Source organism: Sylvia atricapilla, chromosome 6 (genome assembly GCF_009819655.1).
Source record: "Sylvia atricapilla isolate bSylAtr1 chromosome 6, bSylAtr1.pri, whole genome shotgun sequence".
Lineage (NCBI taxonomy): Eukaryota > Metazoa > Chordata > Aves > Passeriformes > Sylviidae > Sylvia > Sylvia atricapilla.
In genome coordinates, this window is record NC_089145.1 from 41,892,614 (window position 1) to 41,917,067 (window position 24,454).

General features: G+C 44.5%; 1 protein-coding gene across 1 annotated transcript in view; it reads left to right on the forward strand.

Moving 5' to 3' along the window:
- Positions 1 to 7,317: 7,317 nt before the first annotated feature.
- Positions 7,318 to 24,454, forward strand: part of JAG2 (jagged canonical Notch ligand 2) — a 68,531-nt gene continuing 51,394 nt past the window's right edge. The window contains exons 1-2 of the mRNA XM_066321649.1: positions 7,318 to 7,662; positions 7,955 to 8,278. Coding sequence (XP_066177746.1) covers positions 7,318 to 7,662; positions 7,955 to 8,278 — 669 coding nt within the window. The remainder of the gene's footprint in view (positions 7,663 to 7,954; positions 8,279 to 24,454) is intronic.

Below are 24,454 nucleotides of genomic sequence, written 5' to 3' on the forward strand. Positions count from 1 at the left end.
GGCTTGCTTGAACCTGGATGGATGTTCCAAGAAAAAGAGCTGGTGATCAGATCTAGCTAGCATTCAGTGGAAGACAGGAAGAGCATCTCTATGCCCTGACCTGCTAAATTAATGAAAGCAGGATCCACAAGGACTGATTTCAGAAGTGAGCAGGTAAATACAAGCATCAAGTATTTGGGTAGAGCCACTATAAATGAGGGGAAATACCATTACTCATTAGAAAATCATTGGAGGGCTGCTGAAGAGGATAAGGGATCACCTGGTGGAATCATACAAGCAGCATAAGGAATAAATAAAAAGAGATTAAAATCTCAATACATAATCAAAATGAGAACTAAGTTTGACCAAAGAGAGGAACCAATTATATCATCCAAGAGGAATGCAGCTTGGGTGAAAATGACCATGAAACAACATAGTTCACAAGCCATAGGAAAGGAAAAAAGGAAAACAGCAAAATAAATACAATGGACTTCCAGAAACCATATTTCAAAAACCTCACAGTACTGATAAAAAAATCTCAGAGAAAAGAGAATTCAGGAAGGTGTGCAGCACCTTAAAGAAACAATGGTAAGGGCATCAATTCAAATAATCCCAGCAGAGCAGGGAAAGCAGCTTTTGTAAGAAACAAACTATTTTCTTAAAACTTGACCACTTCATTGGCCTGTAACAAAAGAAATGGTTTATTCAGAAAATGGAAAAGAGATTCACTGGCATGTGAATGTAAATGTACAAGCTGAAAATGTAGGGACCAAACAAGAAAAATCAAGATGCAAAAAGAAATACAACCAACAGGTTCAAGAGCACATCAAGAAAACCTAAAATACATAATCAGGGGCATAAAGGCCATCTATCAGAAGAACTATGCAACAGGGAAGAAAAGCACCTGCCTTCTTCACCACAGCTTTCAGTAAAAAGACCACTTGTACCCAAATGGTTTGCACAGTTGGTGCCATGGATGACAGGAAAAGATGTCAGTCTAGAAGGAAGAAAGAATAACTAAGGAATACATGCCTTGATTACATATAAAGAGCTTAGACTGCTTGTTAAAGCAATCTCAAGGCTGTTAACAGCTCTCTGGGATGCCACAGAGAACCAACAAGGTGTCAGAATACTGCACAAGTGAGACATGACTCCTTTTTGGAAAAGGGAGCAGCTTAAGAATATGGCACAAGCCAACACCATTGGAATTTCCAGAGAGAATTAGAACAAAGAAATGTTCTTTAAGCATCTGTAAAATAACAAGGAATTGAGTAATGGCTAACACAAATTTGTTAGATTACCTAAGTATTTTTCCTAAAGCTCCAAAACGAAAAAAGATGCTTAATGGATGGCAAATCAAACTAAAGTCAACAACACTATGCTGGTGCAAGAAAAAAAAAAAAAAAAAAAAAAAAAAAAAAGAGAGAGAGAAGGAAAAAAATTATTTAAGCAAACATCATGTGGTGTATGCAGCCAGGAGTGATTTCTGCCTGGTCTGTGATGTGTTCCTCTCATCTCATCTAGTGCTGCAAAGATCTCACTGGAACTCTGTGTCCAGTCTGGGGCACTGGGTTTTAAGTAAATTGAGGAACCAGGGCAGAGAGACTAAAGTAAGACCATGCAAATGATGAAGGGTCTAGAAAATATGGTCAACAACCATATAAGACCCCATTTTTTTTTTTTTTTTTTTTTTTTTTTTTATGTTTGAGGGAAGAGACACCAGGGACAGGCACAAATCTAGTCTTCAAATACATAAATGGTTGCAGCAGAGAGGAAGGAAATTTGCTGAGCTGCACATCTATTGCAACAAGGTCAAGAAACAGGACCAAAATGTAGTGATGCAGCAGCATGCATTTTCTGATGGTTAATCATTAGAACACATTATTACAGCTAAGAAATTTCTATCTGAGGATGTGTTTAATCACCTGTTATGCAAGAAGCAGGCACTGTTTTTCCTTCTTTGTGGAATGGGATAAACTAGACAATCTCTGGATATCCCTTCTGACCTTGCTATCTGTGATTCATGCACCAGGAAAGCCATGGGCAGGTGTTTCTTTGAGGATGACTGCAATGTACCTGAGGAGTAAAGGCTGAGTGTGGGTAGCAGACACAGCACACAGCGTGGTTCAGGCAGTTTTGAAAAGGCTTCTTGTTTTCTGAAAACCAATAGAGAAGGATAACCACTAGGAGAGCAAGAACTTCACTTTTTCAGAGAGTGTATTGTGTATCAGAAGTGAGTTGAGCTGGTTTTCTAATTCTGCTTTCCCAAGTGATCAGTTGACACCTCCACCCTCACCTCAGGTGTTCCTGTTTCAAGCAGAGCTCACACACAGGTGGTGATGAGTTGGGAGTAACTCTCAAAGACTGTGTTCAGTGGTTCTCCTTCACTATATCAATGTTGCTGGCCTTTAGTACCAGCAGCACAAACTGTGTCTAAACTGTCTTCTTGGGCCAGACTCAGCATATGCTTCTGCTGGCAGAATACCAGGCCCCAAAAGCAGAAAGCACTCCAGGCTGCAAAGTTGAAATGATAGGAAACCACCTCTTTTCTGCTCTAAAGCCCACGGAGACCAGTGCCAGATCAGAGCTGGGCAACCACTGAAATAGAAAAGGGTGCTGCCAAGATTTCAGCTCCCTTCCTGGCACAACTTCCATCAGGCATAACTTCACTTTCCTAGTAATAGTCAGGAAGGAAGACAAGTATAAGCACCACCTTATGCCTTCTCCACCTGGTCTTCTCTTGGGCTGTACAAGCAGCTCTATCCTAATGAAGAGAAACCACTCTCAGGTCCTATACTGGATGATATTTTAAATCAACATCTTTGCAGTTTAGATCTGGTTTGCTTCCATGAAGCGCAAGGACATGCATGTACACCCTTATAAATGATATTACATGAGCCATGCAAACCCAACAGAACTCTTCAAAGTCAAGGGACAAGCGTCTTACCCTGCCAAGCCCAGAACAAAACTCAAAATACCTTGCTCCAGTAAAGTTACACAAACAAGAAAGAAAGAAAAGTCTTCTTTGCTGGTTATCCTCTACCTCTGTCCCTGAGCAGTATTCCCCATTAATATCCTTAACCCTGGCCAACAAGGCTTCACATGGAGAAAGAAGGAGAGAAATTAATTCTTCACAGCTGGTTCTGTCCTGCAATGCCTTGTTCTCAAGGACAGGCAGCTGTAGCCGTTCTGGCCACAAAGGGAGGGTTAACTCCTACTCTGCCAATTTTCATATGGATAGCATCCAAAGTGATCTTCTTGCCTTTAACTTTCCCAAGTGGACACATTCTGGCCTGGGTAAGTGAGATGTATGCCCATATGAATACAGATAAATGACATTCCTATACCTCTAAGGCACATGGAAAAACCCTACCACTTCCTAGCTGCTGAGATCCTCCAGGGATATTTTATGCAAATGACTTAATAAGCATACTTCCAAAAAATTTGCATGCAGGCATAACCTTAGCACAAGTGCACATCTAGAGCACAAAAGCCAAAATCCTGGCCCAGAGGGCTGGGAGTGAGGAGGTACAGGATTCCGGCACTCCACCCTGCCTGGGGCTGGTGGTGAGTGCATCCCTCCCCTGCCAGAGGGACCAATGTTCTCCAGTCCTGTCCCCTGTGCAGGATGAGTAACTGCTGGCTGCACACTTAAGCCCCAGTTAAAGTCAACCATGAGTTTTCTCAGCCTTTTTTTCACCCCTCTGTCATGCACAGTCCCTGGTCCCCACTTCCTAGGGTCATCAGGAGTTCCCAGAGAAAAGAGAAGGAGCAGCAGCAGGAGGAAGCAAAGGAGCAGCAATGGGAGGATATTTATGGGTATTTTTAATCTGGATCTTGGCAGCCATTGTTTTGGTGAGGAGGGGGCAAGAGAGCAGCACCTCGAAGCTTGTGCTCAGTATAGAAAAATCTATATCAACTCCTCCTGAGTAGTAAGCAGGTGTCTGCATGCATGGGACTGCATGGACAGCCCCATAACCCAACACAAAGGCACAGGGGCCCCTCCCCTCGGGAAGGTGAGGGGACAATGACCCCGCAGAGGAGAAGGAAAGGCCTTGGCCTCACCCACTGGAAAAAGGATGGCTGCTGGCACAGGGTGCAGCCAGATGCAGGATGGCCGAGGGAGGCGGCGGGTTGGGTGACAGCAGGCTGGGCTGCAGGTGTGGATGTAAGAGGAGACACTTGCTTACACTTGGCAGCCGGGACCTCAGAGCAGGCCTGGGAGTGTGCAGCTGATTGGGAATGAGTTATGGAGCCAGCCGCCTCCAGCACGCTTGCTCAGAGCTGGGGAAGCCCAGTCCTGAGAGCTGTCCTGCAGCAGGGGCCCAGAACCCAGGAAATGCTGGAGGAAAAGGGGTAAAATCCTGCCACTGCACTCCTGGATGCAGGAGTTTGGCAGCCTGTTGGAAGTGACCAAGGCACCCAAAGGCTGCATTTTGCTTTTCATCTCACCTAACTTCATCCTTCTCCAAAAGCTAGAAGGAGGCAGCAGGTCTGGTGGGAAGGGAGGGACAGTGCCAGAGGCTGGACTGCCTTCCTTCAGGGCTGGTCACTCATGGGTCATCTGATGCACATTGTCCAAGCTGAGAGGGATGTCTCCTCTTAACCTTGCTCAGCGTTCACCTCCAGTTCTGGCCACTAGGCTTTTTTAAAAGCTTAAAGTTAATTTGGTAAGAAAGAATCTTGCTGCATTACCTGAAAACCATCACTGTCCGTGCGTAGCTGTAATGAAACAGCTTTCCATACCCAAAGGAGAACAGAGTGAAATTCCACAGCACTCAAAAAATAATAGCCACAGCAAGAGAACTAAGGAGTTCAGGCTGAAAATGGGGCTGTAGGACAGAGAAGAATAAAATGAAAATTTCCCCAAGCAGAGAGAATGGCCGGAAATAGCTGCACCTTCCCTCTCTGCTCCTGTGAAGTCTGGTTACAGTGAGAAAAGGCATTTTAAATGGCCCCAGAGTTTCAGAGCACTGTGGAATATTTACAAAGGCAAAACCAAAGCAAAAAAAAGCACACAGTGTGCTCAAGGTAACAAAGAAATTCTGTGATACAGCAGGTAACCGAGCTTGGCTCTGTAGAGACTGAGCATATGCTGTAACTACTGGATCATCTTTCTTCTGTATTACATTTGCTTAGCTCAGTTAAAGAAATATATGTCTTCCTCCACAGGCATATTGACCGCATAGTGCTGAAGGTAGATTGTGAGGTTTTATGTTTGTTTATCATGATAGATGCAAACAAAATACCTGTCTTGCAAAATATTTTGGCTGCCATCCACCACAAAATAATCTTTAGGCAGCAAGCTCCTCTAAGAAACTCCTTCCCTTCAGCCACCAGAAAGAGTAATTAAACTGAAAAACATTTGCCTGTCCACTTGGAAGCCAGCTCAGCTGGGCAAAGAACATAGGCTTAGTGGAGTTTCTGATTAACAAAATGTAGCTTTAATATGAGACCTCAACCCACCATAACCACCCTCCCCCAGCCCTCCTCACTTTCCCTCTGCCGCCTTCTAAAGGTGGTTATCCCAGAGGTTATCTTAACCAAAAAAATGCTTCAATGCAGTTATCTTGGGAGGCACAGTTTCAAAGAGAGGACACATAAAATAATTAAAAGCAATATTCACCTCTCCACTTCAGAGAGCTCCTGTTTTAGCTCCAGAGGGATGAGAGGGAAAGTAGGGGATGCTTCCTGGAGAGCAAGTAAGGTGAACCAGGACAGCAGAGGGGTAGGCTCAGGACAGTGAGGAAGATAGGAAACTGGAGCAGATTGTGGCAAGTGGGATGGCAAGTGGGAGACGTGGTGGGGAAGGAGAAGCAGGTCTGTAGGTGGGGAAGCAGGAAAGCAAGGGGAGCGGGGCGGACAAGAGGATTTTGGAGAGCAGATAGCCAGCTGGCACATATATAGCAGCTGCTGCTGTGTCAGCCTAGGAGAGTAGCTGCAGCTGCACGCTGGCCATGAATAGCAGAGGAGCAGCGTGCCGGCTGGCTGCTGGAGGGACGGGGGCAGCGGGGCGCTGAAAAGGCAGGGGGAGGCTCTCTGAAAGCTTTTCTGCGCAGGGGAACTTAACAGCCCTTTGATTTCTGAGCTGTTTGTTCTCCGATTGTCCACTCCGGTGGATGATCAGTACGAAAGAGTTAAATGGGGAGAGGGGGGAGGGAGAAAAACAGTAGGAAAACTTAGGTCCTAAATGCAGATCTGGGCTTTGATACTGTATCCCTAGCATGCAGTTGTCCGCATGTATAGCTTTCATAGTTGTCAGCGGGGATCAAAATCACAGGGTGCTTAAACTAAAGGAGAAATCTCCGCACAGTTACCCTCATATTTGCTTGAGCCACCACTGGAGGAGGACACGATCCACCACTTGGCCATCTGTTCTGTATGCCGCACATGTCACTCTACAAGCCCTCCTGTGTGAGCTCCTGCAGGGCTGTGGGTTCACACACCCTTTGTGGCTCCACATGAGCGTGGGTGCGCACACCGCATACCCTATTCCACAGCCATATGTGGTTCTACACAGCTGTGGGTGCTCTCTGGGACCGTGGGCGTCCCCAGCCTTGTTGTTCCTCTAGAACCACGGCTGCAGCCACTCCATGCACGCCTTCACAGCTGTGGCTACACACACCAAGCATGTTCTCTCAATAGCATGGATGATCCCATGCGCTGTTCCCCTCCATGGCTACATCTGCACACGCCATACACCCAACATGAATGCAGGCACAGCCAACCAGGGCCATCGTCTGTGACTGAGTGCACACTGTTCCTCCACAGCTGTAGGTGGTCCCCCTGAGCACTCCTCCACAGCTGGAGGTGATCTTTGCTTGAGCACTCCTTTAGAGCTATCAGTGATCCCACCGTGAGCACTCCTACACAGCTGTAGACGATTTCCCTCCAGCACTCTTGCACAGCAGTGCCAAATCCTGCGTTATTGGGGTACTCCAAGCATTCCCTGGCTGTATGTGCCCTTCCATGCTTATCTGCACAATCCCTGGGCAGTTCCACACGAGCGTGGGCGCACACACCGCCTTGCCCCCTCACAAGCAGAGGTGTACCCACCCTACGCTCTCCTCCTCCTCCACGGCCGCACGCATCCCGCGGCTATTCCTCCATCCCACACGCACCGACACGCGGGTGCGCGTCTCCCACCCGCGCTCCTCTACGCCCGTCCCGCATCTCTCATCCCCCTGCTGACGGACCCCGCTGCGATCAGGGCAGGGCGGAGCGAGAGCCGCCCGCCGCCCTTTAAGAGCCGCGGCGGGAGCGGCGCTGGCCCCACCCGCTGGCCGCGGGGCCGGGCCGTCCCCCTCATTAATATGAAGGCGGCGGCCGCGGCGGCGAATGGGTAACGAAGCTGTCACTCCGGCACCTACTTGTTGGGTGTCCGCGGAGCCGAGGCGCACAGAGGGCGAGCGGAGCCCGCGGGAGGGGAGCGGCGGCGGAGCGCTCCGGGCGGCCCCGCCGGCAGCCCATGCCCTGCGCCCCCCGGCGCGCTGCGGGCGGCTCCCCCACCGCCCATGCCGCGAGCGGCCGCCGGTCCGTGGCCGGTGGGCTCGGCGGGCTCCTCTGAGGCGGCGGCGCGGAGCAGCAGCGGGAGCAGGAGGCATGCGGGGCGCCGGCCGGCCGAGCCGGGCCCCCCGCGCCGCCGCGCTCGGCCTGGCGCTGCTCCTCGCCTCCTGCGTGCAGGTAGGGACGGGGCGCGGGGGGCTCCGCTCCGGCCGCGGGGCGTCGCGGCTGCCTTCTCCCTGCTCCCTTTGCACCTTGCTCGTTTCTTATTTATATTTACGTCCATAATGTTATCCGCGTATCCGTGTATAATATATGCGTACACATATGTGTGTGTGTGCCGCGGCGCGGTTAATCCCGTAGCTAGCGAAAGTTGTCGTGGGGAGCCGGGGACCCGCAGCTCCGCGCTGCCGGCGCTGCCCCCGGCCGCGGTAGTAACGAGGCTGTCTCCCCTTCGGTTTTTTATTTTTAGGTGTCCCGGTCCACGGGCTATTTCGAGCTGCAGCTTAACTCGGTGCGGAATGTAAACGGCGAGTTGTTCAATGGGGAATGCTGCGATGGCATGAAAAGCCCCGAGAACCTGGACTGCTCCCGGGACGAGTGCGACACTTACGTGAAAGTCTGCCTCAAGGAATATCAGGCCAAGATCACCCCGGTCGGACCCTGCAACTACGGATTCGGATCTACCCCCGTTCTCGGTGGAAATATTTTCTATTTGAATAGCAACAAATACTCCCACCAAGGCAGAACCCCCGAGACGGGCAGGATTGTTATTCCCTTCCAGTTCGCGTGGCCGGTAGGTTTTTAATCGCGCTCTCCTTATCACCCTTTTTTTTGTGTGGCGTTCCTCTCGCGCCCGCTCCCGTCGGTGCCGCTCCCGCTCCCCCGTTATTGAGCGGGGCCAGCTGCCGGGGCGCTGCCTTGGGCGCGGCCGCCGCTTCCCGGGGCTGCGGGGCACGGTCGGCGGCGCGGGGAGCGGGGGCGGCCGCGCGGCAGGGTCCGCCGCGGGCGGCGGGTGCTGCGGGAGCTCCGGGGAAGGGCCGCGGGCGGGAGCCGCGGCGGGGCTGCGCGCAGGCGGGTCGCAATACCGGGGAGAAGCAGCCGCCGTCCCCGCCCGCGCAGCGGAGCCCGACGGCGCGGCGCGGGGCTGCCCCCGGCAGGGGGCGCTGGCGGCGGGCGCAGCGCGCGGGCCGGGGCGCGTGCCGCGGCGGGGGCGGGGCGGGGCGCGCGCCGGGGGGTCCCGACACCTGCGCGGGGCGGGGCCGCCGCACCTGGGCACCTGGGCCGGGCCCCGGCACCGCCCGCCACGGCCCCGGCCTCTCCGAGCCCGGCCCCGCCGCCGTGTGCCGCCTGTCCGCCTGTGCGGGACCCCGCCGCCGCCCCCGCTGCGCCCTGCCCTCCGCCGCTCGGGCGTTTCGGTGTCTCGCCCCCGCAGCGCGCTGTCGCCTCAGCCCCCGCCGCCTTGTGCGCCGCACGTACAATAATAGTGTGGGTTGGAAGGGGCCTTAGAGACCGTCTCATTCTAACGCCGCTGCCGTGTGCAGGGATGCCTTCCTCTAGCCCAGGTTGCTCAAAGCTCTGTCTAGCCTGGCTTTGAACGCTTCCAGGGATGGAGCATCAGCGCGGGCTGCAGGCTGATGCTGGTCCTTGTCCTCGGAGACTGGATGCATCCTTCTGCTGTTGGGAGTGTTGGGTGTGAAGGGTGCCCGGCGCTGGGGAGCGGCGGGAGGGAGGGAGGTAAGCCTGGGCTCCCTGCCCGGCTGCAGGCAGGTAGGATCCTGCAGAGAGTTTCACAGCTGTTGCCCTCAGCCCTTCCAAGTGGGCCACGGGGTGGAAGCTGGCAAGTTGCGAGGTGCTGAGGAATGGGGATGGTGCAGTGCCCCAGCTCGGCGGGGAGATGTGTATCGGAAGCCTCGGTACCTGTGGATTGCGTTTGGCACCTGGTGACTAACAGACGAAATGGCCCTTGCTGACCTCTCAGTCTGTAGCTCGTGGGATCTTGGTTACTCGGAGAACGCCTGCTAGGAATGGGTAGGGACAAAAATGCTTGAATTTCAAGCTAAATGAAGCCAGTCTACGTAAATAATTTCACTTTCTATGCTACCAGGGACCCTCCAACCTGATGCTCGTGCTCTGCAAATTAAGGACTGACTGAGTTTGCTGCAGTTAAATGTTTAAAAGTCAAAAAGGTGCAACTGGTAAATTTTTCCATGCAGAGGCGCTTAAGCTCTGATTGCCAGGTTGGGGTGTTTTGATGGTCTTTGTTGGTTCTGTGCCCTCTTGAACTTGGAATTGTTCCTCTTAATGAGTGTAGTTGATACCATAAGCCCAGGGTGTTTTGAACTGTGTTCTTAAGTTATAAGATCAAAGTAAAAATTAAGATTCTTTCTACTCTTTATTGGCCATTTAATACGGACTTGATGAAATCATAAACTCTTCAGCAAGAGATTTCAGTAACGTTAGCACCTCAAACTTTGTATGTTATCTGCATGAGGAAGTAAAGGTAACTTAACTCATGCTTTTATTTTGCCAGTTTCTAGTATTGCTACTTGAAACACAAGGAGTGTTTGATAATCCTTGCACTGCAGGTCCCTAAGCCCAGCCTTGTTTGAATTTTTCTCTGTTGGAATAAGTGCATTCTTACCTTGCAGCTGCCGGATATTGTTGTTCTGTGCTCACCCAGTCCTAAGTAAGGCCTGTTTTACCTGCCTCTTGCAGGTGAATTAATGCAGTGTCTGCAGCCTGCACTGCCCTGTCTGCTGCTGTTTCTTGTACCATTGCCTCCAGCATTTTAAGAGAATTTAAGTACTTGGGGTATTTCTTTTTTCCACCTTTTTTTTTTTTTTCTTTTTTTTTTTTTTTTTTTTTTTTTCCCAGCTGTTGCAAAGCAGGCTGAAATTTATTTGAACAGTGCCACTGCAGTCTAGTGGGTGGTTAGCTGATTTTTGGATGGTTTACTGAATGCTCTCCCAGCCCACCCTGGGTTCTAAAAATAAGCTGTGGAATAGTTTTACTTACAACAGTCTGTGGATGCACCTATGGAAAGAAGTCCCTCCTGTATTATTGTATTGTAGTTAGATCTTGAACTTCGTGTGCTCAGTCTGTTGATGGGGAACATGGCATCTTTTTCAGGGGTGTGTATAAGCTGTGTAGGCTTTGCAAGGAGAGGCTTAATTGTAGTGCTAGTTTAACACGAGGGGTTTTTGGAGTAGATTGAGTTCCTGGGTTATATTTCAACTCCCTGGGGTAATTTCAAAATTATTCTTAAGTAGTATTCTTTCTGTGTTTAGGTTTGCAAATGAGAAACAACAATATGGGCACAGTCTTTTCATATGACTTTTGTTTTTGCTGTACAACAGTAATGGAGTTACTGTTTCTTTAATATGATGGGAAGGAGCAAGAGTAAAGAGCATTGGAAATTGTGTCCTTCTCTTATGAAACAAATTTGCTTTGGTGCTGGCAGTGAGCAAAGGATTTTTTTCAGTAGTTCCAGCTTGAATTTTTAAGCTCCACGCTGATGAAAACCAACATGAGTATGTGCAGACTTCTTGGTGAGCCTCATCTGAATGATAACACCCTCACTTAGAGACTGATGCAGTAATGTATAACTGCTGGGAGGACGGGGGGAGTTTCTTGAAGTCTGCTTGTGATACTACAGTGTCCCAAGCTAGCAGTAGCTGTAAAGCAAGTAATTTCTTGAGAAGTGATTTGTTTTGTTTTACTGGTTTTCCTTTTTAATTTTATGAGGTAATTTTTTTCAGTTTGAACAACTGTCTCTTCTGTAGAGCTGCAGTACCAGAGTTCAGTGACTTCCAGTGTTTGAAACAGTGTCAGTTATCCAGCTTATTCCTATTTCCTGTCCTTTTTTTTTCTTTTTTGGTATCATTAGTCTGATCTCTGATTTGCAAGAGGGAGCTTGGGATAGTGCCAGAAAGTTCTTAAAATTGCTACCTTGGGATACATCATCCACAGAAATCTGGCAGTGGGAGAGGCTGAGGAACAGCTAGAACAATACAGCTGTCTTCTTCACCCACCTACCTCACATTTTTTTCTTTGCCTCCTGCTGTAAAACTTGAAGCTTAATGCCTGTTTGAGATTGTTAACAAACAAATGATGCAATTAAAATTTATGTGCAACTTTAAAACAAAGAAGACAGAAGAATTCAAGTAGCTTTGAAATTGATTCTGATCAGTTACAGTTCAGGCTTGTTAGTCTTGAGCATTTTTCTCCCTTGCACAAAGCTTTTTGTTCAGACACTGAAGCTTCACAAATACCTGGCACATTAATATTTATCAATAGCCATTGGCAGAATTTTAGATTTGGGGGTTAATTGAAGGTTGCTTCTGAAGATGTTTTTTTTAAGTTAGTCGTTCTGCAGGATGGGTTATGTGGAACCATTTCTTGTATTCCTTTGCAAGATGGTATGAAATGGAGTTGTGTGTGGTTTTTCCCCCCACCCTGTTCTTTCCCTCAGGGAATTCAGAGTTTTTCCTGTACTGTAAATATTGGTATGGCATCCATTACTTCAGTTAATTAGTCATATAGAGGAATTGTTCTGACTAGTTGTGGATGTTGAAATCATGTATTACAGTATGCATCATTAGCTCTCCTCATCCCCTCTGTTTTTGAGATCCTGCTGTGACTGACAGTGCACCCATGAGTGGTGTATACTCTGAACTCCCCAGGTGAACTTCAGCTTTCAGGGTCTTGGAGATAAGTAGCAGAAACAAGCATTTTCACCTGTCCTTTTCCTTAGTGCTTAGTAGCCAGTCTGAAGGAGAGGTGGTACTAAAGGTTCAGGCAGCCCTTGGAAGTTTCTTGGATAAAGGGCGCCTTCCCCACTAGGATTAGGCAACTAATTGATTTTTTTTTTTTTTTTGGCACCGTCTTGGTGTTTTTTTCCTATTTGGAGTGTGATTGTAGCACCTCTCTCTAACCTGAAGTAATATTAACTCTCAAGTAGATAAAAAATGCCTATGATTTTGATGTCCAGGCTGTGTGTGAGTTTCATCTGTATGCAGCCCATGTGTGGGTCTCATCCAAATGCCTGGAAGGGTTCAGTCTCCATCTAAAACATACATAGAAGGGTGAACTCTACAAATATGTAAAGCTGTTGTGAGGATAACTTGAATCCAGCAGTTAATGTTAGATTTCTTAGAAAGCAACCTATCCCCTCCCCTGTCAAAACAGGAGCAGGAATACTTGACCTTGTAGCTTTTATTGCTTAATGGGTACAGCATTCTGCTGTTGCCTGGTTAACTGTAGGATTCTACATCAAGCTCTCCCTGTCCTTTTACTTTGAGAGATGAAGGTGGCTAGGGCCCTGAAAGATGTCTAGCCTTCATGCTCATTATTTGGGATCCCTGGTGCCTCTAGGGAACTAGATAGCCTGGCTGTAGGAAATGCTCTTGTCTATTTTTGTTTGGCTGGTAGATCCACAGTTGGTCTACCTCCTGTCTCAACACAGCCGTCTCTGCTCTCTGATGAGGCTCTTCAGGCTTTGTAATGAAAATATCTTGGATTAGATTACTCTCTGCTCCCTGATAGAGTAAACATGCATCCTGTCATCTTGGATGACAACCCATTGGGTCAGATATGCTTAAATTAGACAGGTTAAAGTTAAGCTATTTAGCCCTGGAAAAGGAACTTGTGCGTGGCTGTACTAGAGGAACAGTAGGTATGTTTTTTTCTTATGAAAAAGATTACAGTTCGATGAATGAAACATCAGGGGAGACACAGCAAGCTTTACCTGTATTTAGTTGTTCTTTGTTCCTATGAAACTCCTTCTTCAGGAAAGTGCTTGCAAAAGCACAGTTCCAAGCAAGACCTGAGGGCAGGGAATAAGAAGTGAAAGCATGACCTTATGCCAAAATGTAAAATTCACCTGGTAGTGATGGGCTGTAATGTACATGCATCGCACCTTGTTAGCATGGGAAAAAAATGTAGTTGATAGTTGTATATTGATGGTCTACATATATGTTTAATGTCTTATTTACCAGTAGCCTTTTATCCCTGGGTGGAAGGCTTTGCTGGATCTACTTGACATTCCCTCCCCGAATTTAGGTGCATGCTTACTGCCTCTGCCTGGTGGGCTTGTCAGCAGACTCTGAGACCCCTGTGGAACTGCCATGCCAAAATATTTCTTATTTTGCCAAAATACCTGCAGTCCCTGTGCTCATAAAGCATTCCTCTGTTTGTTGCAAATCATGAACTAATATATTGTGAATCAGAAAACATGGATCCATGTTTCCTCACTTTTGGGGAGGTAGATCATGGAATTTACAGGCTTTCACCTGCTCAGTACTGTATTTGCCTCAAAGCCTTTTTGATCAGAAATGAAAGGTTGAGGAAATGGTGCATTATAAAAATGATATCCCTTTGGTCTCAATTGACGCAAATGCAAAGGGTAGTTTTCAGGTTTTGTTTTGCTCTTTCCTAAAAGAAGATAATGGGATGATGTTTTAGAGAGTGACTTCAGCAATGCTGGGAAGTGACAACTCCAGTTGATTTCAATAGCAGCTGCAGGTGTCACCTCTAAAAAAGGACCAAGGCCTTAATGGTGACCACTTCAGAACCACTCTTTGAAAAAGGGATTTATTATTGGCATGCTGTGTGTGCCAGCAACTATTTGCAGCTTGCCCAGAATAGAAAGTCTAAAGACTTAAGTTTCATGTAACTATAGGAAATCTATCTTCTAATTTTAAGCAGAAGTGCTCTTTGCACTCTTAATCTTTCATGCATTCATGTCATTAAATCTAGAATTTCTTATGTCTTTGAAACAAATATGCCTCAAAGGACAGTATTCTGCTAACTATTTAAACTTTATACCTTGAAGTTCTCGGGGGTTTTTGAATGTCACAGAGATGGTCAGATAGTAAAGAACACTTCTATTTATACTTCTTGAAAGTTTCCTTAAATAAACATGTGCTTATTTATTTGAAACACTGGGGCTGAAGTCAAAACTTGCAGACGGATTCCCTCACCTCCCAGTCACTGACAATGTGCTTGCACACCTCTTGTCAGCTTTCTAATCTTTATTCCAGAAGGTGCTCCAGCCAGCCTATCTGTGAAATGCTACACTCCTAGCCACACAGCTGGTGTGGGCATTAAATCTTTGCCTGAAAATGGAATAGGTATTAAAGTAGTCAGGATTACACAAGAGGATGTGAGGTAGAAGCAGAGCATGTTTGATGCACTGCAGTGCAGTAGAGGCTTTGTAGCACTGTCTCTGGGCTGTTTAAAAATACTCCCAATGCTGTTTTCTCAATAAAAAAAGTCTACATAAGGAAGGGTTTGCTGGAGACATGACCACTTGTAGCTTTAATCTTTAAACAATCAGGTTTGTGTTGAACATAGCTGGGGTGAAATTGTAATTGGTTTGTTTTATATCAGATTTATGATATTTGGCTTAATTAGGCTGTGTTCCCATTGTATTTTAGGTAGCTTGAGTGGTCGTGTGAGGTTAAAGTGTTAGTGAAGATGTTGAGGAGCTTTGTGTGGCAGAAGCTGCTTTCCATGTTTAAGGCTACTGCTTGTATTTCTTGTGCAAATGCAGTTGGCTTTGAGAACTATTGGGGCTTCACTGGTTTTCAGCACAAAAGCTCAAAAATTAAGCTTTTTTCAAACAAATAATAAAGTGTAACAATTACATTTTTTGGATTTAAAAAAATGCCAAAAATGGTGTAGTGAATTTTTACTATGTTTGTTAATATGTATTTTTGCCACAAAGCTTTTATTGTATGAGATTTGAGACAGATGTGTAATGTAAATTGTGATGATGTTTTTTAACCTTGAAAACTACTTTTGTCTTGTCCCCTGTGAGACAGTAGCTGTCTGGCCCCTCTTTTGAGTAATGCCTTCAAGTCACTTTGTTGGTGAGATGAGTGGAATTCATCCTTTTTTGTGTAGTCTGACTCCTTCGCTTGTTTTTCCTTTAGGTGTTGCTTTGTGTTGGCTCTGAAATACATGCTACGAACATATTTTAAAAACTACCCTAAGTTCATAAAGCAACCATAATCACATTGTATATTTAGTCATCTGCAGGAGCTGTAGGTTATTGTGTGCCAGAAAGCTTCCCTCCCTGCTCTTCTGAAAACAAGCCCAATGTTTTGCCAACTCTGTGTGGGTCCTGCTTGTGTTGCCTGCTCTGTTTCAGAGCTGCTCAACCTGCTGAAGAGACTAGAAAGTTTCCCTGCCTTTTCTGCCAGCACCCATTTGCTTTCCCTTGTTCCTCTCCAGTTGTAGCTGCAGTAATCCCCTGGTCTGGAAGGAGCTTGAGAGCATCAGTTTGGAGAGGCTGCTTCAAGAAGTGAGAAATAAGGGTGTGCTGGCAGTGCTTCTGACTCCTGAATGCTGCTCTATTTGTTTACCTGAAGGAGAGTTGCTGCTGTTCCTTGGCAGTAACTCCACCATTCCCTCCCGCTCTGCACTGTGATAAACCTTTGATGGGCTTTTTGCTAGAAATCTGCTCTGGCTTTGGATGGTGGGTGTCTAAAACGGGTCAGTCTCCGGTCAGAGGTGACTGCGGGCAGTCATTTGCTGTGTCCATTCAGTGGTTTTGCTCTGCTCAGCTCTCACAGGAGCAGGAGGGGGTACCCTGAGCACCCCACCCTGCTCCCAGGGCTGGGGAATGAACCAATGTGGGTAGCTGAGAGCATCCCTGTCTACTCATGTGAGACACCACTGACCTTCTGCCTCCTGTGGGATGGTGGGGCTCCCCTGGAGCTGCTCCTTCCCCTCTGTGCAGGGAGGGGAGGGCCAGAGCTGAGGAGAGCAGTGTGATGGCTCTGGTGTAGATCACCTCGAGTCAGGGAGGGTTGGCTAACTGTGACGTGACCAGTCTTTTGGTGCCTTTGTTTACTGTACAGGAAAAAATACTCTATAAAAATGATTGAGAGCTGTCTTCATGTGACAGATGAGCAGAGTCTGCCATGTGCCCATTGATACGACAGACAAGCAATGATGCTAGACTAGGACTGAACAGATGAGTTTATTTTTTGATTACTCCAGTGCTTTTGCCTTTTTTTTTTATTTTATTTTTTATTTTATTTTCTGGTCTGATGGCCAGACTGCTCTAAGATAGTTAATTTTAGAAGTCCAATGTGTGCAACATAGTACACACATTTCAGCATCACCAAAGATTTAAATACCATTGAGCTCTGAGAGCAATCCTTGCTATTTACCTGAAATGTCTTTACCACTGCTTTTGATATAAACCACTTTTCTTGTAATTATACTTAGAGAATGATTTACAGTATAAAATGTTGTTTAAGAGTTGAGCTATACCTTATGCTCGTTTGTTAAACCATTCCCAAGGGTTTTCTTCATAGTTGTAGCTACCCTTTAATTTGTATATAAAGGAGAAAAATTAAATATTTATTTTGTTGTTACTGCTTCAGATGCTAAATAAAGTGGAAAAGGCGTATTTAACGTGAGGATCTTCTGATAAGAAGAGCTCTGAGATGAATCATGTAGTGAGCCTGGATTTTATCTGTGGTTGCAATGACTGCTCCTTAATAGAAAGCTACATTAGATGGAAGGGGCAATGCATTTCAAGGCTAAATGACAATCTTAGTCTTACTTGATTAGAGCTTGCAGAGGTTGCTAAGAAACAGCCTAATAGTCCTTGAGTAACCAATTATATGCCCCTAGGACAGATGCACAGGTGCTCATTTTCTGAAGTTGTTTTTTTGGTTGTTGTTTGGTTTATTTTTTTAAAATCTGAGATAAGGCCGGAGTATTAGTGGTACACAAACTGCAATCTGTTTACGTCCTGCTTTGGGCCTTAAAGTCCTGTTTATATATATCTTGCTCCCACCAGGATATGTTCTGTTGGGCTTCATTTAGCATGCTACAATTTGATTATATAGCATTTAAATTATTGTTGCAGTACCTCTTCTAGTTCCACACAGTCCACTGTGTCTCTAGTCTCTCCAGTACTTTCTAGTATTGTGAACATACAATCTTAAATAACTTTAAGCATATAACATTCAAACTCGATGAATTTTACATTTTCAGACTCTTAATGAATCTTAATACTGATGCAGTATCCTATGGTAGGTGGAAAAATGTCCTTATCCCTTCATGCAAATTGGAGATCATTATTGTATGAGCTAACGGTTAACTAAAGCATCAAATAGGGTTCTTTCCTTTTTTCCTTCCTTTTTTTCCCCCCTGAATATGTATGATTCTGTTTATAGCATTGCAAAGTTCAACAGTCTACTTTAAGACAGAATCTACACTTTTAATGTAATAGGTCCTGGATTCCAGCTGGAGAACTTAAGATCTAATTAGGGAACTTGTTCGTACTTGGAAGACTTGATTGACATATGCTCTAAGCAGTAAGTTGAGAAATATTTAAATAGCTTAATTATTGATCTTCAATTAATCTACTGAAGTAGAAGGTTTTTAGGGTATGCAGTTTTTGGTGCTATTTAGTGTTCTTCCTACTGACTGAGGACAACTTTAACAGCACTGGTCTGGTGGTCTGGTAACCTGTGCTACTGCTTAATGGTTACTGTTCCTTTCTCTCCTTTTTTTTTTTCTTTTTTTTTTTTTTAATAGTGGTGATTTTGATAGTTCTGACTCTTTTATGGTACAGTGATGTGATTGTCCTTGTATCATAACATAGAATTTCTACTGTAATTGGCTACATGTAATCTGCAAAGTCTAAAAGTCAGACCATGCTTATTTGGACTGTTGAGGGCAGGTATATCCATGTGCTGCCCCTCAGCAATGACTGGTTTTTGCACCCCACAATGACCTGATAGCACCCCTGTGTTGGTTATTAACTGTTGTTTAATTCGTATGTTTATATAGAGGGCAAGAATATTTTAGCGTTGTGTTTGGCTGTTGGATATCTTTGTAAAACAAAGTATTTTTCCATGATTCATCCACACGTATTGGTGCTTTCTCCTATCAGAAAGTGAGGAAGGGAAGGAAGATGGGAAAATGAAGTGTTTGGACTTGCACAGACATGTAGGGTGTTGGCTCTTAAATATTGAGTGCTCCTTCAGTGCCTTCTGATGTTTGCTGTTCAGCTGTGATAACTTCAGGGCTGTGGAGAGACTACCCAACTATAAACCACACATCTCTTGTTCTGGAAGAAGTGAAGGTATAAAGTGGTTGGCCAAACCCAACTGGTGAAAATTCTTGAGAGGTTAATTTCCAGAATTCAGATTCCCTTTGTCTAACGCTCTGTCCTGTTCTTGGGCTGGGGGCTGTCAGAATGTTAATTGTCACAGGGCTTGAACAGAAGTGCAAACTGGTGTTTCACCAGGGCTTCTCAAGCTGCTCATATCTACTCCCAGATCACTGCAAATATAAGGTAAACAAAATAAGCTTTGGCTGACAGCAATGATAGTCCTGACTTGTGGCAGCTTGCTATCATTTGTTTGTCCCTAAGCTGTTAGGATGGATTGTAAAGATTTGGTTCTCTGTGAACCTTCAGCTTGCCAGGGAATCTGGAGAAAGTTGGAACAGCAGGGAGTCGATGGCAAATGAAGTGCTGAAACTGTAAAGTAGTCACTGGGACATATTTTTGAGTTATGGCTCCAGCTTTGGACTAACAAAATTACTCTGGCTTTTTTTAGTGTTGGCCCACTTTCCATGGCTTTGTTGTGTCCTCTACCAATACTCATCCTTATGAGGAAAGCTATAACATTGTTACTCACCAGAGCAGTAACTAGGGGTCACCAATGAAATAAATCTGAAGACTTGCTGACCTAATCTCCCTTTTGTAGCTTCCAGATCTGTGTCAGCAGGAGGAGAAGGGGGGAAAAAAAGAGAAGCATTCTGAATTTACATGCTTATAGTAAATTTACAGGGTGTGTTACAAAGTTTTCCTTCCAAAGGTGTGCTCGTTTGTGGTTTTTGTCAGATTTGTAAAAATGTAAACCTATATCAGATCCCCTCCAGTTTACATGAATCTGAAAGAGGTGATTGAGTATTGACGTTCTGATGCTGCTTTGTTACAGTGGGATCGATCATGTCTCGGTTGTCATATATTCAAATAGCTTGGAGTTTTGGGTTACATATGCTGTTTTATGCTGTGTTTCTTTGCTACTGTAAGCAGTTAATTTTTAGTAGTAATTACTCCAGTGTAATGGTTGATGCTGCCCATGTGATAAAGGGTTACTGCCACAAAGTGCTGTTCAGGAGATTCAGTCCTGCCGCTGGAATATGATCGAAGCATTTGTTTCAGGAATGTGTTTATAAACTTAGTTTTTTTCACAGCTAAACTCTGGCTCTATCATGTATATTTAACTGTGTGCATAGTCCCTGTTTAATCTTTTATTCAAGTTTCTTGCCTGTGTTGATCTACATGAAAGAACTTGCATCCCCTCTTAGAGTGGTGACTCTTATTTTTCTTCTCAACTTATTCCTGTAAATTTACAGAGAATTAAAATAAGGTGTTTTATTTCTAATTGCTTCCCTGCCAGCCTCTTTAGCACATGCAGAATTGAAAACTGAGCTGGTGTTTTGCTGGGGGCTGAAATGAAAGACAGCTTAGGCGTATTGTCCCTTTCTTTTGAATTAATGACTCTTCTGTTACTAGCCATGAGCAGATCTACACTCTGTTTGATAAATCTCTTGTGGAAATGTGAAGTTCAAATTGACTGAAACTGTTGTGTGAATCAATGTAGCAATAAAACAGAGACATTTGTGTGTGTTATTGTTGAAAATGCCTGTGGTAATACCTGTGCTCAGAAACAAAGCCATGGGAGAAAAATAATGGATTTTGTTTGGAGTTCCATGAGGGTTTGATCCGTCAGGTGCTGCCATCACTGAGGCTAGTAGAATCTTTGTTTCATGTCCCCTTTCAGCTGTGGCTGCTGCTGCCCAAGGAGCTCTAGAGATGACTCAGTTGGGTAGGACTGATGAGGGAATTTGACTTAGAAAAACAGTGCCACAATCCCTGCTCCCTCAGGAACAGTGGTTGAGTTGTGGGCCTCTCCTCTTCCTAAGGCAAGACATCTAGAGCTCATTAGCTGGAATTGGTTTTGTGGGCATTTGCTTTTTCAAAGACAAAGGGAGAGACTGCAGTGCTATCAACAGCTCACGTTATTTAAAAGGGTTAAGATTAAAACACTACTCTGTATTCTTGGGGCCTTTGCATACATAGAACTTGGGGGCATATCTGGTTTTTTTATGTATTTGCTTACCTTCTTAGTATGCATATTTCCAATACAAAAGAGAGTGCATGCAGGTGTTCTGTGTTTAGAACAATAATTAAAGTATGTTATTACATAGTTAGTTTAATTCCCTCTTGACTTCAAGTTGAAATTATAATGATGCATGGCTTCAAGTGCCCAGAGGACACTAATATCCATGCCACATGGAGTGCAGAGGGGAGGGGAAGAGCAGTATTAATTACTAGTTCATCTTTGAATTCTAAATATTAGCATAAAACAAGTCTTGCACTAACCATTAATGGGTCTTCATGGTTGTTACATATACTTCAAAAGAGACAATCTAGCTATACTTTCATTAATGCAACAAGAAAGTGTGTGTATAATGGGCTTAATTTATCTTGGACTTCTTCCAAAACTTTAGGAAAAGAATAGGACTAGGATACTTGGTTAATATCAAGTTTGTCTGAAACAGTTCAAAGGTGGTAGCAAGACTGAAAGCTTCTGCTTAAATCTAATAGAGTGATGTTCAGATGGTCCCTCACTGTCTGCCTGGTACTGTACTTGTACATGTCTCTTTATCTAAGAGTCTTTTTTCTTTGTTCTCTAATTTCATCAATACTTTCTTCTGTTCTTTGCTATTGGATTAGCTGGATGGATTTCTGGAAACTCCTTGTGCCCGCTCTGGCTGTGGTGGAGAGGACTGGAGTTTATTAGCTGTGAAGTCATGAAAATATCTTAAGATGTGGCTAGTTTATCTCCTGCAATATAATGATTGGGCAAAATTTGTGTTGACACTTAATCCTAAGATCCTCTGTCTAAACCAGTGGATTCTGATTCTTTTGTTGTCCACTAAAAGTAGCAAAGAAACATCTACTGGAATTGCTACTCTGATCTTGTACATAATTTATGATTTAATTTCAATTTCTAATCTCAAAAATCAACACTGTGTGTTCTCCCTGAATAGGATGGAAGGCTGTTATTTAAGGTTCAAGTGTGTTTTCAGGATTAATGCACATGGGGTTAATTTCATTTTCCTTTCTGCTGCTTTTGCTCACAAAAGGGGAAATGTTACTGGGGGATGTTAACTAGGCTCTCCTGTTTGAGAGAGGCAGAATACAAATGGATACTTATTTGACAGTTGTCAGGTGCTGTCCCTTCCTTTTGTATGGTTGTAGCGTTCCTTACCAAATCCTGTTGCTCTAGTTGATAGCTGTTACACTTAAAATAGTGTTGGTAATTGGCTGGCTTCTCTACTACTTAATTTCTTCTATGGTGTAGAAGAATATCTTGCTAATGCTGTTTTATATTCCAATATACTTTCAAGAAACCTCACTGGGACAGACACAGTAACACCCATATCAAAGGATACCCAAATATTTGTTAGCTTTTAGTCAGACTACATAAAAGTTTAATGTTTATCTTGGGTAAATTAGCAGAGGAGAGCTGTGCCTGTAGAAGAGATGACTAATGGTTCTTCTGTAACTGTTCTGTATTCTGTGCTCATCATTAGCTCTTAATCAACTACTTGAAACAAAGCAAAGTGATGAGCAGGGTGGTTTAAGACTGTTTTCAGGTGGATTTTACCTTGTGTACATGTCATTCTGCTTTATGGTGTGGATTTTTCTTTCATGGTGTCATGTAGGAACAGAGCATTGCTGTGCTCAGGCTGCTGGGACAAGCTGTCTTTTTTTGAGGCCTCTTTTCCATAAAAATGCCTAAAGCTTTTTATGGGATGCTAGGCCTCTGCCCAGCAGATCTGAGGATCAGCTCCAAGATGCTTTTGCCATGTTTTTTGTTGCAAATTTGAGTAGAATTGGTGAGTTGGGCTTCTTTTACCTGGAAGAAAAACAGTTTCAGAGTTGTCAAAGGGTATTGAGTTTCTGCAAGTCTTTTCCCTGAACTTGTTGGAGACCTGCAGGAGAAGGTCTTGTGTGCACTGACAAAAGCTTTAAAGACATTTTTTTCCTTACTAGAGAATGTGAAAAAGTTCAAATGAAAAATATTTCTAGCACTCGGTTTACCTCTATATAAGTATGGCTCCAGAAGGCCTGTGATGTCTTAATTCCTGCTTCTCTACTCCTGTTTATTTTTGGTCTAAAATGTGTTTCCTGAGGTCACTAAGGATTCTGGTCTCTGCTTAAATTCCAAATCTGTGTTGTCTGAGGCCTGGGCTGAGCCTCTAGCAACTGTCAAGCACACAGATTTTGAGGCGCGCCCAAATGGCAAAAAGGATATATCTAGTTTTTCCATTTATCTCCAGGGGTCCATGCAAAGTATCTAGAAGCATCTTTTGGAAATCTAGCTAATTAACCTGGTTTGCTCTGAAGAGACTGGTTCTTCTAGCAGCTTGTGTCTGGGATCTTGTGTAACGACAAGGATTCCAAGTTGTGTTTTATGGAGTGTAGTGTTGTATTTGGTCTGGTTCAATCAACTAGGGGAAGTCCTGTAGCAAGTCTGTGACTCTTTTTTTACTTTTTATTCCCTTTCAGCTTTTAAGTCCTAACATTTTTTTTTAGCTGTTATTTCCAGACTGTCACAGATGCACTTGCCTTCACAGCTTTCTGTGCCAGTCATGCTAAACTAATCTTTGCCTTTCCTCTTCTTTTCTTCCCCTAATTCTCCCTGGAGAATAAAGATGATGTTTTGAAAGCTGTTTTGTTTCTTAGGCTGGTTCCTGAGTGGCTGTGAGGCCCAGCTTTTAATGGGGGAAATATTCCTTGCTTACTCTTCAGCTGGTATGGAATAACATGTGTGGCTGGTGTGACACTTGGCTCAGTGACACACGTAGACGGTGCAGAATCACTTACTTAGTGGAGGAAGGTTAATTAGGAATAGCACTAGCCTTCATCTGTGCCTTCATCATGGAAGCCAGTAGGGGATGGTTTTGGCTAGTGTAAATAGAATAGCTGAAGTTTGGAGATGAATTGTGAAATTATTTCAGTTATTTTTCTGTGTAAACCTTGGTTTACCAGTCTTCTCCAAAGCAAGTAGTGATTTTCTTATAGTTAAACCAGGATTTTTGTCACAAATGCGCTGATGAATTTTTGTGTGAAAAATTGCTATGAAATCGTTAAGCTTTGTGTTTCACTTGACACTTGTCAATCTTCTTCTAGTGAAATAAGTGCTTGCTGTATTTGAGCATTTCTGTTGTATTGCTTTGAATGACAGTATGTTCTGCTTTGTGTCACCTGACTTAATCACTATTAAAAGGCTGTCTGGATTACTTTGTCCTCAGGGGAAGTTTCAGCAGCCTACAGTCCTCTAAACCTTTATTCTGAATAATATCTCCCAGTTAGTAGCTTTAGCTCAGCTTGTCTTTATCTGAATAGCATTTGTTGCATTTACTGCAACAGGTACCTGACTGAATAGCATGCATGGGCTGGTGATTTCTGCATTTGTTCTATTTCATGTGACATTTTGGTGTTGCAGAAAAGAGAATCTTGATTAGATTTTTTAATTGTCATCTTCTGTCGTGGTTTTCAAAGCGGAGTTCTGATATGATTATAGATCTGATTTAGAATTTTACATTGTTTCTCTTGGCTTCATTTTCTTCCTCAAATACACCTTGATCACAATTTTGATTATCCTGGGATAGATGGTAATGGCTCAGGCAGATGTGCAAGATTACACAGTGTAATTATTTTATTAATTTTAGCACTGTCTTGTTTTTTAATGTCAGCCATGAGAAAAAGTGAAATGCTTGCTTCAGAACCACACCTGTACTCTAACTGGAATTCAGAGAATGTAAGTAAATGTTCATTGGAGGTTAAGGGCAAGAATATACAAAACTGCTTGCCATTGTCTCTAGCTTTGTTTTCAACCTGAGAGCTTTCAGAAAC